We start from the raw sequence: 16,182 nt of genomic DNA, 5'->3' as shown, positions 1-16,182 counted from the left end.
ATAGTACTCTCATATTAAGATAATAAACACTTTTAAAATTAGTAGGAAAAAAATTACAATATCCAGCATGTCGAGCGAGTCCATATCATTGGCTAATTTGGTTTTTCAGGGTAAGGGTAGTGGCTGCCTTTTGGAAGTCTAGCATAGACATGGCATGGTACTTGATACACTACGCTGCTAGAGAACGAACAGAAAGCTGGGCATAGGCAGAGGTGTCCTTTATATGTTAAGAGGCAATACAGTCTTATTTGTACTTATTATTGCAGTTCATTATGATCCATAATTAGCGTTCAGCCCAAGACAGCTGGTGTTGGTCAGAGAAAATAAATTTATAAAAAAGGAGACTGTTCTATGCTGACTTTCGATCCTTATGGGCATGTTTATACTTGAATGCTTCAGATACAGTAGATCGAAAGTAAGCCAGAGTGAACACTGAGGTTTGTTTGTTCATTCAGTATTTGCCATGTCATTATGATCTGATGTGGCACATCTGGCCATTCTGTATTATCCCAGTGGACAAAAAAATCCAGCTTTGCAATGATATGTTGTTATTGTACATTTCAAAATAAAACACCATAAGATCCTGTATTTTAAAATCATACGACTATAATGATGTCTTCAGTGTTTTAGCAGCTAGTAAGTTGCCCATTTGAGATTAATACCAGATAAATTATCATATCAATCTTATTGGAATCCAAATGGGAACAGCAGTGAAATAATGATATGTTATTTATGATCAACTAGAATTGAATACTTTCATAGGCCAATATAGATACTTTCAGTTTTATTAATATTTTCACATCCTCAGTTATTTAAAATGAATCTGAAGAAAATGATCTCGCTATGAATTGCAGGTTTTTTCATGCTTTGGATAGCACACGTGACCAATATAAGAAACATAGTTAAGACTAACTGGGTATCTCCTTTTGGCCAACATTTTCTATAGCTATTGATTACATTTCATGAAGCCACCCACTCATAACTAAAGAAGATTTTTGTCATTAGCGTTCACAAAACCAAAATGGGACATTATGAACTGGGAGGGTGAAATACGTTTTCCCCACATAACAGCCATTTCTAAAGTTAGCTTTTTCCAAATGTAGCTGTTCATGATAGTTTTGCCATTTCATCGGAGCCTCTTTGAACTCATCAGGCTTGTATTTTGTCTCTTGCAATGTGAGCCCTGTGTTGATGGTGACATTTGGAAGCCTTGTAAGGAGCAGCGCTTGTTGAAACCTGGTTTGACGATGAGTGTGACCTTTCAACAGCCTTTGCAGATGTATTTTTTTTTCATGATAAGGGCTTCCTGAAAAGCCCTTTATCTAGAAAGCTTCCTCTAGATCCTGGAAGCTGAAATAGGGAATGATTGTAGACCCTCAGTCACCTCAGTGTTTTCATCTTCACAGTGAATTGGGAGCACAGACTTTTTAATGTGCTGGTACAGTTTTGCTCTTTAGCAAAAACTTCCCTTTCACCTAAGTTTTGCATATCACACTTGCGGACATGTCATTCAGAGAATTGCCCCTGCTGTAGCACAGTTCAGATTTCTGCGACAACAGTAACTCTTCAAGTCTAGTTTAAAGGACTTGGAGTCTTTTGATTTAAGTATCATATATTTCTCTTCCATTTTGCCAGACTTAGATGCACGTTGTAGGATAAGTCTCTGGAAAGCCCATTTCCCCCTTGCGTGATGTGTGACGAAGCAGGAAAACCACAGCAACCAGTTTAGCCTCACTCATTTCTTTCTCCATTTATAAAATGAAGGTACTCATTATTAATAATTCATCACTAACTGCAATATCCTACATGAATATTCGGTTTAACTTGTTCATTAACTGAAGGCATGTGCACTGTGTCTACCTGCTGCAAAATACACCGACCACATTGTGAAGTCCCATTCGCTGTTACAAAACATCATTCAGTGTTGTCTGTTTCAGAGGAAGAGCGCAGCCGGTGTCAATAAGGGTAAGTTTTCTTTAATCAATATATCGTTTTTCTTTCCGTAGGTATTTTCTCAGTGCTCAGCTTGGCATCTGAATGTACCACTCTTGCCGCTGAACTTCCCAAAGTGTCTTACGTGAAGGCCTTAGATGTCTGGCTGATTGTTTGCCTTCTCTTTGGGTTTGCATCCCTGGTGGAGTATGCGGTGGTTCAGGTAATGCTAAACAATCCAAAGAGGATTGAAGCCGAAAAAGCAAAGATTGCCAAGACAGAGCAAGCGGAAGGGAAGGGTGGAAATGCTCCCAAGAAGAACACTGTGAATGGCACAGGGACGCCTGTCCACATCAGCACTTTACAGGTAGGAGCTGCGAAGCTGCGTATGCAAAATCAGCATTATCCTCTGTTAATGCAATTCCAGGAATATACTGTCGTTATAGTTTCGGGTAGTGCTTAATCTTAGAAGTGGCCAAGACATTAAAAACTTTCCGGTAATTAATGGCTAGCAATCTGACCAATTGGTCCCTAGTGATTTGGGATTAGAGGTACTAAATGAAAAATTTGTCTTTTAATATCCTAGCGCCATGGTTGCTGCTGAGCTTCAGGTAAATAAACTAGCAAGCAGCTTTACAGTTGCTATTTTTCTCGTAATAAATAGCAGCTGTCAAGCCGTAACTATTCAGAGGACAGGACGCTCAGTCAGTATTTGCTGAGAGCGTACTCAAATAACACCCGTCTCATTGCTTTCCCTGGGATGGCCACAGCTGCACCGCATTGCATGTCAGGCATCTCTGAAGCCAGGGATCCAGAAGTCTTGGCATTTGTAAACAAAAGATAGGTCTGTTTGTCTGTCAAACAGTTCCTGCATTTCTTCTGTTGCCAGATACAGTTTATGGGTAAATTGGTCAGATCTCATTGTCTGGATAAAGACGAGATGTACATCTTAGCTCAGGCCAAAGCTTTCCATCATGATAGAAACACAACACATCCTGGTGTTGTATAACTCCCCCTTTGTGCTCCAAGAGTTATCAGACATCCCAGGCCAACTGCCCTCAGTCCTAAGTGATATATAAATGACATTTACTCTACAGAAGAAAATACGTTATGCTGCAATATATGAAATAGAATTTGGCTTATAGTTCTCAATGACTCGGCAACTTAGATGTGTAAAATAAGGCTGTTAGGCCAGATCCAAGTGATAATATTGGTATTGTACAATGTGACTGCAAAGCTTCTTCTGCTGAATTACTGACTCTCCTCGGTGCGTACACCCTTTAAGGTGCTTGCCATTGTCATAAGGAGAATAAAATGACAACTTTTATCACCTATGCTATCCTTCCATCTTTTAGTAAATTTTTTCAAAAAGGCAAGTTTGGGTGTACAGTGCATTTTAAGACTTAGAGGAAGGGGAGTCATTGTCCACAAAAATTAAGCAACGTTCCCCATGAACGGTGTCTAGCAGTAGGCTGGAGATTTTTAGGATTCAGACCTCGGTCTGCCCTCCAAGATCTTGCAGTGTCTCTCCTCCACGATCTTGCAATGTCAGCTCCAGCATCTCATGTTTGACCTGCACTTTTCAGGGCCTTCCCAATTTGTTATCAGAGACCTTTAACATTCCCATATCTATAATCTCTGCAACAATAATCTGCATTGGATTCATATGGCGTCCTGGGCATGCGTAGCTTCTGATGATCTTTATACAGACAGTTACAAAACATTTGTTTACCAAGACATATTGGAAATACATATCACTGCTGTAAAAGCTGGTCATGTGGCTAAGTGGTCACCACCCCTCACGGCTAGTGATCCAGCTTGTACCCAGCCACCTGCTTTGAAATATAGCCTACCTGAGGAAGGGTGTCCTGGGCTGGTAATTTCTGGGAAGATCACCAGGCTGAGATAGAAAAAGGTCCCAGACCGATGAATCATTTGACATCAGGATGTGGTAGGACAGTCATGCTAGATTCTATACATTTGAATGCTATAAATCTGCCTGGCTGAAAACTCCCTCTCTGAACCAGCTACCGTGTAGGAGTGCTTTGAAAGTTCTCAGCCCTGGAGAAGCCTGTACTAAACTCCTAAATCAGAACAGGTCTAAATCTTTCAGTAGCTCTGGCTCCTAATCCAAAACTAGGCCTGCCCCACAAAATTTGGATCGTTCCCGTACGGACCTAGTAATGATCAAGTAGAGAATGCATTTTTCATGTGGCAAATATGCAAGGGAGGGAAGCATTAAAGAAATAAGTAATGGAAAAAAACTGTGTGTTGAAACGCATACAAAATATGAAACAAAAAGAGGCCAGAGGCTATCCCAGAACTTCAGGAGCTGTTTCTCATCAGGGTTGTGTAGGATTGTGTGTGAGGAGAGAGTGAATGCTGTGCTAAATGTCTGGAAAGACTTAGGCGAACCAATGTATAGCTTTAGGAGAACAGGAGGACAACTTGGAAGTGCATCCCTGACATGAGTGTGCATCCTATAGAAATGTTCGAGGATGTTCTCTTTCCACATAGGAGGTGATACTAAGGCAAAAGTGACTGAGGGCATAGCTGGAAATCTCACCATAGATAGGCCTGAAGCAGTGGATAGGCCAGATGGGGCTCAAAGGTAAAGCCAACAGGAAAGACCTGGAAGCAGAAGACTCCAAGTGGGGAAAAACAGAGAGCATGAAGGCATGGGGAGGATCAGAGGGAGTGCAGGGAAGCAAGTGGGGTGATCAGGCATCCCTGGTTCCAGCCCTCATGGAACAACTTGCTTTCATCTGCTAGCTCCATTTGTGAAAGATAAAAATGTCATCTGGTCTGGAGACTTGGCATGTTTGATATTAGTAAAAAACAAGCCATAACAAAAGCATGTGATCATACTTAAAATTACAAGTGGCTACTGTTCCTTTTTTGTGACATGAAATTGGGTAAAGGGATAAACTTTTCATTGTATCTTAAAAATCGAAAGCTTGATGCCATTCATAATTGAAGGTGAGGAGAAGAGATCCCCTGTAGCAGAACCCGTAAGGGTCCACCTGGAAGTTTTCAGCGGAAAGCACTACTGTGTCAGTAAAGTCAGCGATCACGACTGATAGTCACCAACAGCAACAGTGAAGATGGCAGGATGAAAACAATGCTCACAATCTGAGAATCAGCCAAAGATGGAGAAAGCCTTCCATGGATGCATAGCTACTTCTCTCCACCAAATCCCGGGTACTGGCTGATGTAAAAGCTGTATGTTGCCAGCATACGCCAAACCCCGGAGACCATGCTTTATGACTCATGCCCCCTCCAACAAAAACCCTTGAAATGTCAGTGCCATTTTAAGCCCACAGGTTTATCGATATGACTATCTGATTAAAGTCAAGTGGTCCATCTGGCAAGATCAACCTGAATCTGTAGAAAAAGGAGAAAATTCAACATAAGCACTTCTGCTGTGTTTGCTAGGAGCAGCACCAGCTATGCATTTACAGGCAGGAAGCCATGAGAAAGAACAGTTTGGCTCCCTTAGCTCATAGCGGCTGCAGGTGGATGCGCTTCTAAGCAGAGGAGAAAATTATGCAACCTGGTGGTAACTGCTGGCACTGGCTTTTTATTGGGAATCCTCAGTAGGAGTCCGCATGTGTTTCCTAGCAATGTAACATCATAACCGTGAGAAAAACAAGCAACAAGGGAAATGTTTGGAAGATCAATCAGTTTCTTTTTGCTTTCACTGGTGTCGTGATTACAGGGAGAGATTGCACTGTTAACTATAACAACGCCCCTCGATTTGAAAAGTCACATTTTCATCAAGCCCATTTATAGAAGCTGTCCCCCACAGATAATGTGCTGATGACTGGAGAGAACATTTGCTGAAAGAATCGCTCTGGCAGATGATGAATAGTGCTATGCAAGTGGTGGTAATAGCTCTAAACCCAGTTATTTTTAAAGAGAAGTAGTGCTATTGTTTGCCTTATCTTGTCAGTGCCACACCTAGGCTCTGAAACCTGATGTGAGTTATGTTCATCTCTACTGATTTGTAATACACCTGACCACTGGTGGTGACCTGTGGTGACCTGATCTTCCCATATTGTCTTTTCCCCTCGAATGGCACTCCAGACTCAAATTTTTCTTGTAGAACCACCAGAAACCCAGTTTACGTTTTATCTTGTACACAAAACCACAGGCTGCAATCTGTTTTAATAGTTCCTGACAGCATTTCAGGTACAGCGTAGGTACTTTCTGCTCTAGTGACTCACGTATCCATCCTTGGAATTAATTCAGAACACGATGGTGAAAAGGCCCCGAGCAATCTGCTTTGAGCAGGGGGTTGGACTAGATGATCTCCAGAGGTCCCTGCCAACCTCAGCTATGCTGTGATTCTGTGGTATTTTATATATAAATATTTTTTGTGCTGTACTTTGCCGCTAGCGGGGTAATGAGAATTTGCAAGGAATGTAATATTTGGAATGTGATGGCAAATTCCTGCTGAGCTGCACCAGAAAACATACTCAGTCTGAACACACACTAATGCTCAACGATCATTGCTTTATTGATGATCTACATCTATCATTATGGCAAGAGCAAGAGAAGAGCACAAAACAAGTAGAAGAAAGATTAATGACAGAGTTTGTTAGAACTACTCCTTCATCTTGTGTGGAAGACTCTTACACAACTGGCAGCACTAGTGACAGATTTGCATGCCAAAAGAGGTTGGGTGCAGCAGCAGAAATGATTTTATGGCAGAGAAGAGGTGCTGTGTAGGGCAGAGAATGCTGTGTTACAGTAGGGAGGCACTTCAGCCTGAGGGACGCATGCTGAGCGTGAGAGGCTGCCAGTGCTGTAGCATGTTTGAAGCTTTGCTAGAAATTATGGACAATACACTCATGCTCTCAAAAATTCTTCAATCCAGAATGATGGCATTTTATATTACGCTTCATCCTGATGGATAAAGAGGACTTGATCACAGGATGAACAGTCAGTTGAAAAAGATCTTTATTCTATTTGCACGAAACAAATTTAGTTGAGTCCTGATATTTTTGGTGCTGTGAAAGGACAGACTTCACAAATTTGAAAATTATTTTTTCTCATCTGGGGGGAAGAATTTTAACAAAAAATGTGAACGATGCTGGTGAGCTAGCTAACAATGTTCAAAACAGCTACAGCCCAGAAGGGAAGCTGTAATAATTTAAAAAGCCCAACAAACAGCACAATTGAAAACAAACTCCCCAAAGACTGAAAACTAACTCAGCTTCAAGCATTTCTCTTTTCTTCTCACTAGCAAATGGAGAAATTGATAGCAACTAATATAAGTTGAAATCCAGAAAATAGGTGTAGATAATAGGTGTAGGTACCAAAAGGGATATATGGTTAGCATAGTTGAGGGCAATAGGAAGTTACTCTGCACGTATAGCAAGAATACAAAAACTAGTAACAAGAGTATTGGTCCAATACTAGATAGAGATGCTTTAAGTATCAAAAATCAGCAGAAAAGGCAAAAGTGTTGAACAAATATTCTGCTCTGTATTTGGGGAAAAGCCAGTTATATTCAATCAGACGATGAAACAGCTTTCATTGACAGTAGCTAATGAGGATGTTAAACAGTAGCTATTAAAGTTAGGCATTTTACAATCGAGATTTCAGCTTAAGTTGCATCTAGGATTTTTTAAAGAGCTGGTCCATGAGTGCTGTGGAACATTAATGTTGATTTTTTAATAAATCCTTTAAAACTGGGAAGGTTCCAAAAGACAGCAAGAAGCTAACAACATCGTGCCAGTACTTTTAAAGGCTAAGTGGCATAACATGAATAATTATAAGCCTGACATCAATCAGTGGAAAATATTGCATAGCTAACAGGGGGCTGGCTAATAATTATTATTCATGAGTATTAATTATCATTAATATTATTCATAATTCAACCCCATGTTAGCTAATAAATTTAAATGGGTCAGTGAAATTAAAGCTGATCTGTGTGTTTATTGATTTAATCAAACTGAGTATAATTTTTTTAAAGATTATCAATTAGGTTGACAGAGGTAATGATGTGGAGATAAGAAACTCTGAAGAACATTTGACTTGGCCTCATATGTCGGCCTGGTTACGTCATCTGAATTATGCAAAATCAAGGTTAGATTTGTTACCATCTGTAAGTACCAGCAGTTAATCAGACTAACTATAGTCATGCCTCGTGACTGAAAATTGAAGCCAAATAAATTCAGGTTAGAAATAAGGTACATATGTTTGTGAGGAACAAGGTCATGGAAAAAATTCTTCATTCTGGATGTTTTTAAAGGAAAATCTGGTATAAGTAGTTTGGGCAGTGAATGTGGAGAGTGATGAGGAGCACCAGAAGCAGCAGAGACAGCAATGGGGAGCTAGTTCCCCCTCCCTGCCAGTCTGCGTGCACAGGCAGCACTTCTTTCTTCTTCTCTTTCCCTGCTTTCTTACCACATTATTCCCCTAACTCCTCAAACGAAGGCTTTCTGAGCCAGATATGGCCCTGCCGCAGCAGCACACACGGCGCAGCTCTGGACACCACAGCATCAAGGCAGCGGCAGGTGCTGAGCTTGGCAGTGGGCACCCGTCAGCCTGAATTTTGTAACAGGTGAGAAAGGGGCCTTCTCGCTTCTAGGAGTCATTTTTAGGTATTTCTGAGCTGTTCATCAAAAGGCAGGTATCCTGTTCAACATACCAAACCTAGACAAGGTGGCCCATTCCCAGGAGAAACGGGAACTAGGTCTGTGTTTTGGGCCAAGCCCCCAGAACCATGGCACCTTTCTGTGCCCGCCTGAGCCCCCCGCCTCCGTGCTGGAGGGAGGAGGAGCAGCTGCCTGGCTCCATCGGAGGCCCTGCACTATTCCAGCAGCCTCGCCTTCCCAAACAGCTGCTCCCCATCCCCTGCAGGGGAAGAGTCACAGATCTGGTGGAAGCATCCTGCGGGCTGGGTCTGGCCCACGGATCATGATGCTGAGGCAGGGTAAGGCAAATGATATCAAATATTTTCCAGAGGCAAGTTCTGTGTCAGGATGAAGTCAAAAGGATATAACATTTATCAATGGTTTAGTTTCTTTACAAGTCTTCAGTGTAGTACTCTAAGATCAAGTCCTGTGGTATCATTTTCCACAGAAATGGTTCCTGCAGCCTTTGGTAAGTGTCAGGAATTTCTAGCATAAACCAAGACAGGAAGAATAAAAAGCAGATAAACTTTTAATATATATTATGCCATTCTGTTTAGGGAAAGCTGTAGGTCAACTGAAGCGAATTTAGATTAAAACAACAGAAATATTGGAGAGTTGCAGAGATGCATAAGAAGAAATTTTAAAATATGTCTAGGCAGCGACTGAATGTAGAAAATAGAAACACACTGGATTTGTAAAGCCAGGGAAATGAAAGACATTCTTTTTAAAAGTAGCATGTACTTACTAAAGAAAAATTTGGGCCAGGTTGCTCTTACAAGGGAAACTGTGTCACCCTGATAAGTCAGTCCTACAGCTGACACTAAACTAAGCAGAGCTCTGTGTGAACATGCTGCGAACAGTCCTCTGCTTATAAGGGTGACCTAGAAGCCATTCCCTCAGTTCTCTGTCCCGCCAGTGAATGAGAACTGACTTGTGTCAGCCTTTAGGGGAGCACTCTCCTAGATACTGCAGTTGGAACAGGAATATTCTGTATTGTAAAGGGGAGCACTTAGCCTGCAATTAGTGTCACTGAGTTTTACAATATATCAGTGGTAGTATGAGGCGTGGACTACAAGTTTGCAAATCCAAAAGGAGGCTTATAATTTCATGTATGATTCTATTTCTTGTAATGGCCTTACAAAATCTTGCTAGTTTTGACCACGGAAAAAATGTAATATTCCTGTGACTCTTCAGTTAACATGCACCCCAGTCCTGCGAGTTACCCTTTCATCGCACAAGGGTCTGCTTTCTACTTTATTACCCATCTCGTTGGGTGTGATCTGATTGGAAGGAACCTCTTGCATCACTGAGTGGCAGCCCCCATGTCACCCAGGGTCATATAATCGTGTTCATACATGTCTCAATCACCACCTTACTAGGCAGTTTGCCCCTGCTACTCCAGTACTGAACACTGTCCCAGACTGTCGGCTCTTTGATGACTGGGAAACAGTTGCAGGAAATTTGTATATATAGTTTTGCCTTACCGTCGTGGAACACCTATCTTGTTTTTCTTTTTTTACAACCTGTAATCTTAGTTTTGTTATGTAACCTGCACCTCAGTTTTAGTGCATTGGTTTCAAAATTTACTGTTTTCCTGAGAAATATAAGTCTGGCAAACCTGACAAGCCACTTCTGGCTGAGGGAATAGTGCCGTGCTTCTCTTCCACTTTGCACCAGAATCAGCCTTGTCAGTTGTGGGAGTAAAAGCCCCAGGTGAAGTTTAGGTCTCTTCCTGACTGCCACAATTCCTTTCATCCAAGATACCTTGACAGTTGTCATAGAGAGGCTAATAATGTTCTCCAGAATGTTTTTCATTCATCCAGAAGTCTGGTACTGTATTTCACTATTATTATTTTAATTACAAAATGTGATAATGCAAATATCCTGAAGCATCAGCCTAAGACTGCAGAAAACTCAGAGCTGGAGAAAGCTGAGAGTAAAATGCCTGAAGGCTTTGTGGAGGAGAGATAGGCTACTTGGAAGGAGGGATAGGCAGCTTTTGGAAGAACTGAGTTTTAGCATATCTGTGGCTCCAGGAAGCCCTAGTGAAACTTATGTTAATGCCAGTTGCCCATGTGTATAACCTGACCTGTGAAACAGCATTTTTTCCAACTCTCAGGTTATATATGTGAACAAATGGCTTTATTAATAATGCAGTTAACTTTCATAACCTGTATTCTTTTTTTTTTCTTTTTTTTCTTTTTTTTCTTTTTTTTCTTTTTTTTTTTTTTTCCTGCTTTACTGTATAGTCCGATTGAAATGAAACTTCGAGAGAGATTTACCCGAGTCACAAAGCGCAGTACCTTGCAGGTAGTCTCCTCAGGCTCCCTGAACAGTCTGGGGGTGGTCCTCCTAGACATTTGTTGTACCTGAAATACAAACTTTATAAAATCCAAGAAAGCAAATGTAGGAACTTTTTTTTTTCCCAAAAAAACACTTGTACTTTGAAGGGCACCAAATACTTTTTTCTTTTAAATGTTCATTGTATGTGCCAGTACGATTGGTCTGTAAAAGAGAATCATTCACCTGGGGTTACCCCGTGGCACAGCAGTACTTGATCCCTGAGAGCACTGACGGAGCTGTAGGAAAGGCAGGTATTCAGCTGCTGGATTTAGATTTCCCAGTTTCACAGTTCTCCAGTGTACCGATGGGAAACACTGAGAACGGAGTCGCATCTTTGTTGCCCGTCTTTAGAGAGGCACCAAGGACTGCAGGTACAAAGAAAGTGCCTCCTAGCCATGCAAGGTGGTCACGCTAGGATGAGATATAGTATCTTGAGCTGGCTACTATGTAGAACCAGAAAAGACTTTAATTGTTGCATCAAACACTGAATTTTAGGGTTAATTCTGACTGTAGCTTCCAGGCCTCAGAAAAATGTAAGTATTGAATAGTATCTGTCCTGCAGGTTCATCAGCACAGAACCGATTTCCAAAAATACTCTCTACAGAAATATTCTCTCCCCTACTATCATCTTAAAAGGAAGGAGTCTAACTATAGCAGGTTGCACAGCATGAGGCACCTTGTGCATGAAAAATTACACAATTATGAATGTTTGGATTAGTTTATATGATTGTCTGATCATCCTTAAGTACTTTATAACGCAACCATTCAGCAAATTAGGCTGATGTAATATATCCCTATCAACAAGTAATTTCCTATATGTTTGTTTGCGGTGTTCTCTAGCAGCTGCATTAAGTTTGTTAATGAAATATGGTGAGTAGATCATGATTCCCCTCACTCTTTATTTCGTAGGTTGGTGAGACCAGATGCAAAAAAGTTTGTACATCGAAATCTGATCTGAGATCCAATGATTTCAGCATCGTTGGAAGCTTGCCAAGGGATTTTGAATTATCGAATTATGACTGTTATGGGAAGCCCATTGAAGTCAACAATGGGCTCGGGAAATCTCAAGCCAAGAACAACAAGAAGCCTCCTCCTCCCAAGCCTGTCATTCCATCAGCCGCAAAGAGAATCGATCTTTATGCAAGAGCACTGTTCCCTTTTTGCTTCTTGTTCTTCAACGTCATATACTGGTCCATATATTTATGATAAATCTTTTATTTATTTTTTTCATATGTGTAAAATATATCCCATTTCATTACCCCTTCCCATTCATGAAGGCCACTGTGTGAAATTTATTTGCATTTGCAAAGCAATATGTTGCATTTTGATGCCATGCGATTGTACTGAACATATGGCATCTGAATTTTGAATGAAAGCATGACACTGCAATGTCTGTGCTCTGACCAACGTTGTATATAAATGTACAGCATACATCCTGCTTTAGGAATATATATGAAGGACAATGCATACTACATTATAAAGCTGAATAACGCTCTTCAGTTATTAGTAACATACAGAGATTTAAAGTGTTTCTGACAATGAAACTGATGTGCACGTTGAGTATTATTAAAATAAGTATTCTAGTATATGTAGTATTTAACAGCTTTTCTGCTGACTTCCAGAAGGAAACAAAAAACCCAAACATCTTGTTCTTGTATAATTTTAGATGGCATTGTTGAAGAAAAAGCTAAGTTGTAATTCATATTATTCAGACTTTGTAAGTAAAGGCAGCATTGAATAGGCTGATCTTGTCTATGTGGAAAAATAAAGATCAGAGAATTACTAATTTTGTAAAATCAGCTCATTTAGGAAAAAAAACAATTGTATCCATCAAGCAGGCACACTTCAGTGTGTGAGAATATGCTGACAATAAAACATTGGGCCAAATTTTGACTGCTCTTTCCTTAGGCACAAACTAGATAAAATATGTCAAAAACAAACAGGCCACTTTCTCGACTAAAGGTATCAGGAGTTTTGGAAAAACATCACAAGATGCAGTTCAGTATCAGGTTATATTATAGTTTTTTACATTACTCTGTCCTCTGGTTCATCTTCTGTAGTGTCTGGCAAGCCTGCAGTATATAAGTCCCAATTTTTTTGTCATTGTATTGGATACATCTTACTTGATTTGTTTTGTTTATCCCCTTGAAAGCTTTCAATTTAAACAAACCGGTTGTTGTCAAGATGAAATCCCATTTTTACCACTGGTTATACTTCTTGTGTTTGCCTGTTGTACCACAGATGACCAAAGCTAACATCTAGCCACCAGTAGAAGTGAAGAAGTGTCTAAAGGTCTAAGGGGCTGAGACTCTTAAATATATCGTGAGTCCTTGTGCCTATGTGTTAATTAATGGCTTCCCTCAACAGCTCATTGATTTGGCTGCTGCTTTTTGGAGAATAAGGTCCTATGCATGCATCTGCTCTGATAGGAGATGGCTCTCCATTTTCCAGAGGAACCCCCGTGACATGGAGACTACAGAAACATGACGTGTGTAGGGCAGGACCTGCGGTCTCCCGTGGGTGCCAGGGTACACCCCTTCCTAAGGGCAAGTCATGAGATGAAAAGCAGCCAAAAGAAAGCTGCCTGTACGTAGGCATCTGAGTAGCATGTGTTCCCCGGGAACGCACAGGGGCTGTGCCTCAGCCCTTGCGAGCGTGCCATAGGGAAACATGTTTCTTCTTGTAAAACTGGGGCACCACAGTCAGTTAAAATATTAAAATAAGGCGGTCCTCAGTAACTTGGCAATTCACAAAAGGAAATACAGATTGTTGGCTCCTCGTAGGTGAGGAAGGGACAGAATTAAAGACCTGGAACCTTCCCTAGTGAGGAAACAGACACAGTCACACTTGCGCTACGTTTCTAGCTCATCCAGGATGTGCTGAGCCAATGCAGGCCACAAGTGGACTGTTAGATTACTTGGGTATTGCCCACCACGTGAACGTTGTCCATGTATGGCGAGCCGGCACAACCAGAAGGTCGGAAGTGGGAATACGAAAAGAGTGAAGCGTGCCATGCTGGCTTCACTGGGCATCCGGCAGATCTGCACGTGCCCAGGGTTTTTTCTAACCACTGCCACTTTGTGATCAACACACTGGTTGCAGTGATTCATGTTTGGGTTGAAGAGATCTGCTCTTCAGAATGCGGTCACGCACTTTCCGCCAGCTTCTTGGCCACTTCCTCAAGGAGATTTCAGGGAGCCACTTTACCAGGCGGCCACAGTTTGTCCTTTGGATTTCTTTCCGATCAGAGGAAATGGAAGGGCAATCTGAAATGTTACTGCACCACGTTGAACCAGAGGAAAAAAAATTTATATCTTTAAGATCCAGTTCACAGTTTCAATATTTCCGTCTGTCGAAGGTATTTACAGAATTGTCAGAGACTCTGAGAAGCAATAAGGATAATTCAAAGAGAGGAAGGAAGGGAGGGGTGATTTTTTTTACATACAACCAGAATCCTATATTTATAGACGTTATTTATTCTCATACTTGTATTTTTTCTTACAGTACTGGAAGGCGAGAAAATAATTATCCTGTGTTGGAAATTACAAGAATTTTGGAAGATAATTTTCTTGTTAGAACTCTTATTAAATGATTTATCTGTAATTAATGTCCACATTCTATCTGTATAATCTCAATTATAGATTTTATTGTTAAATTAATCTTTGTTCCTTCTTGCTTTCCTGCTTACTTGGTGGCTTTTGTGTTTTATCATAAAACATGTAATCAATAATACACTCTAATTGTTTTCCACCTCACACAAAAGGAAGCAAAAGGAATGTGTATTGTTAAGATAAAGGCTTTTTGTTCATTGCAGCACAAAAACTAAGGACAGAAACAAAGTTTAAGAGCAAATTTTAAACAAAATTTAAAATAAAACAGTATCAGCTATATTTTTTTTTTACTTACACTAGATGATATTGCAGTATTTGTATTACCTCAGAATATATTAACTTGTCCTACTGAGCAGTAATAATTGATTTATTTTATTTTTCTTCTTTCCACTAAAGGTCACTGAGAGTTTTGCATACCATATCGCATTGTGGTCCTCCAGCACCCTCTAGTTGTAAAATTCTGCCTGTTGACTTATTTCCAGAATGAGGTGCAAATATAAAACCGTATAGGGAGTGTAGGATGTTACTTGATAGTGATAATATGAAGGGAAAAAAATATTAATAAATTAAAAATAAATGGGCATAAAATCAATGGACAGCTATAGAAACTTGCCATGCAGTATGAATTTAAAAGTGTAGAAATTAAGACATTCAAGTAGTAGCAAAGGTGAGACTCATGAAGTACACATTAGTAACTAGATTAACTAGTCATGATGTCTGAACAAACTACATGACAGCAAAATCTGTTTCTGAGGGAGAGACCATCTGTGTTTCAGCTGACATTTACTTTAAGTTCTCCTGTTTACTGGTAGGCGAGTTACAAATTTTCGTTCTACCCTTAACATAAACCTCAGTATTTTCTTGGCTCATAAGCATCGAGGGGTAGTCTCCAAATAGTTCATTCCTTTCTTTCAAAGTGTTATGGCTCTTTAGATATCTTTCTATTTCAGGATTTTAGAATACATTCAAACACTGCATCAGGAATTTCCATGGAGATGAATTAATTCATTGCTTAACTGCATCCACAAATTTAAGCTATACAGTAAGTAAGGATGTGACTTGAAAAGTATATAAGCTGCTATGTGTTAATTCCCTGTTAGGATGTGTGAAATGTACTGTGTGGAGTAATCCACACCTTACTTTCTCGTGCTGGTTCTACTCATGTTTGACAGCCAGTTTTAGGAGCAGCTCTGTAGTGGGTTTTGGCACCTCCTCTTTTTTCAGTCTCACGTTAATTCTAGCTGAGATGGTGTATGTGAGCAGGCTGTCTTTTGAGTGAGGAAGAGAGTTTATTTCTGTAGGTGCAGCGTACAGAAGATTGACCGCTTGGAAACATTGCCAAGCAGCTTTCATTCTTCAAAGTCTTCAAATTAATTTGGACTTTGGAACAGGAAATGTGTGGGGACAGAGAGGGCGTCTTCAGTGCCCCATCAGCCATTAAAGAGACAGTGGTAACACTGCATTTTGGGGTAGTTTCAATGAGTGTGACCCACAGAGATTGGTCTGGCTGCATAATCATTTTGAAAGAAATGCACTTACAGGTAGTCTTTCATTGAAAATATTTCACTCTGAAGAGAGACAATAACTTACTTAAGTAGTCTGTCACAGCTATTAAGGTAAGCTATTAAGAGACGTTATAACACAGCTGAGAC

The 16,182-nt window shown here is 40.4% G+C and overlaps 1 protein-coding gene across 3 annotated transcripts in view; it reads left to right on the top strand.

The window, feature by feature from the left end:
- GLRB (glycine receptor beta) overlaps nucleotides 1-14,882 on the top strand; it is a 50,386-nt gene extending 35,504 nt beyond the window's left edge. For all 3 annotated transcript variants that reach the window (XM_087737568.1, XM_087737569.1, XM_087737570.1), the window contains exons 9-10: nucleotides 2,007-2,299; nucleotides 11,829-14,882. In XM_087737568.1, coding sequence (XP_087593694.1) covers nucleotides 2,007-2,299; nucleotides 11,829-12,125 — 590 coding nt within the window. In that variant the 3' untranslated portion in view covers nucleotides 12,126-14,882. The remainder of the gene's footprint in view (nucleotides 1-2,006; nucleotides 2,300-11,828) is intronic.
- Nucleotides 14,883-16,182: the final 1,300 nt, after the last annotated feature.

Source organism: Nipponia nippon, unplaced genomic scaffold (assembly GCF_047370975.1).
Source record: "Nipponia nippon isolate SJK-2023a ecotype South Korea unplaced genomic scaffold, ASM4737097v1 scaffold_6, whole genome shotgun sequence".
Lineage (NCBI taxonomy): Eukaryota > Metazoa > Chordata > Aves > Pelecaniformes > Threskiornithidae > Nipponia > Nipponia nippon.
Note: the sequence above shows the minus strand (reverse complement) of the source record. Positions and strands in the feature narration are given on the sequence as shown.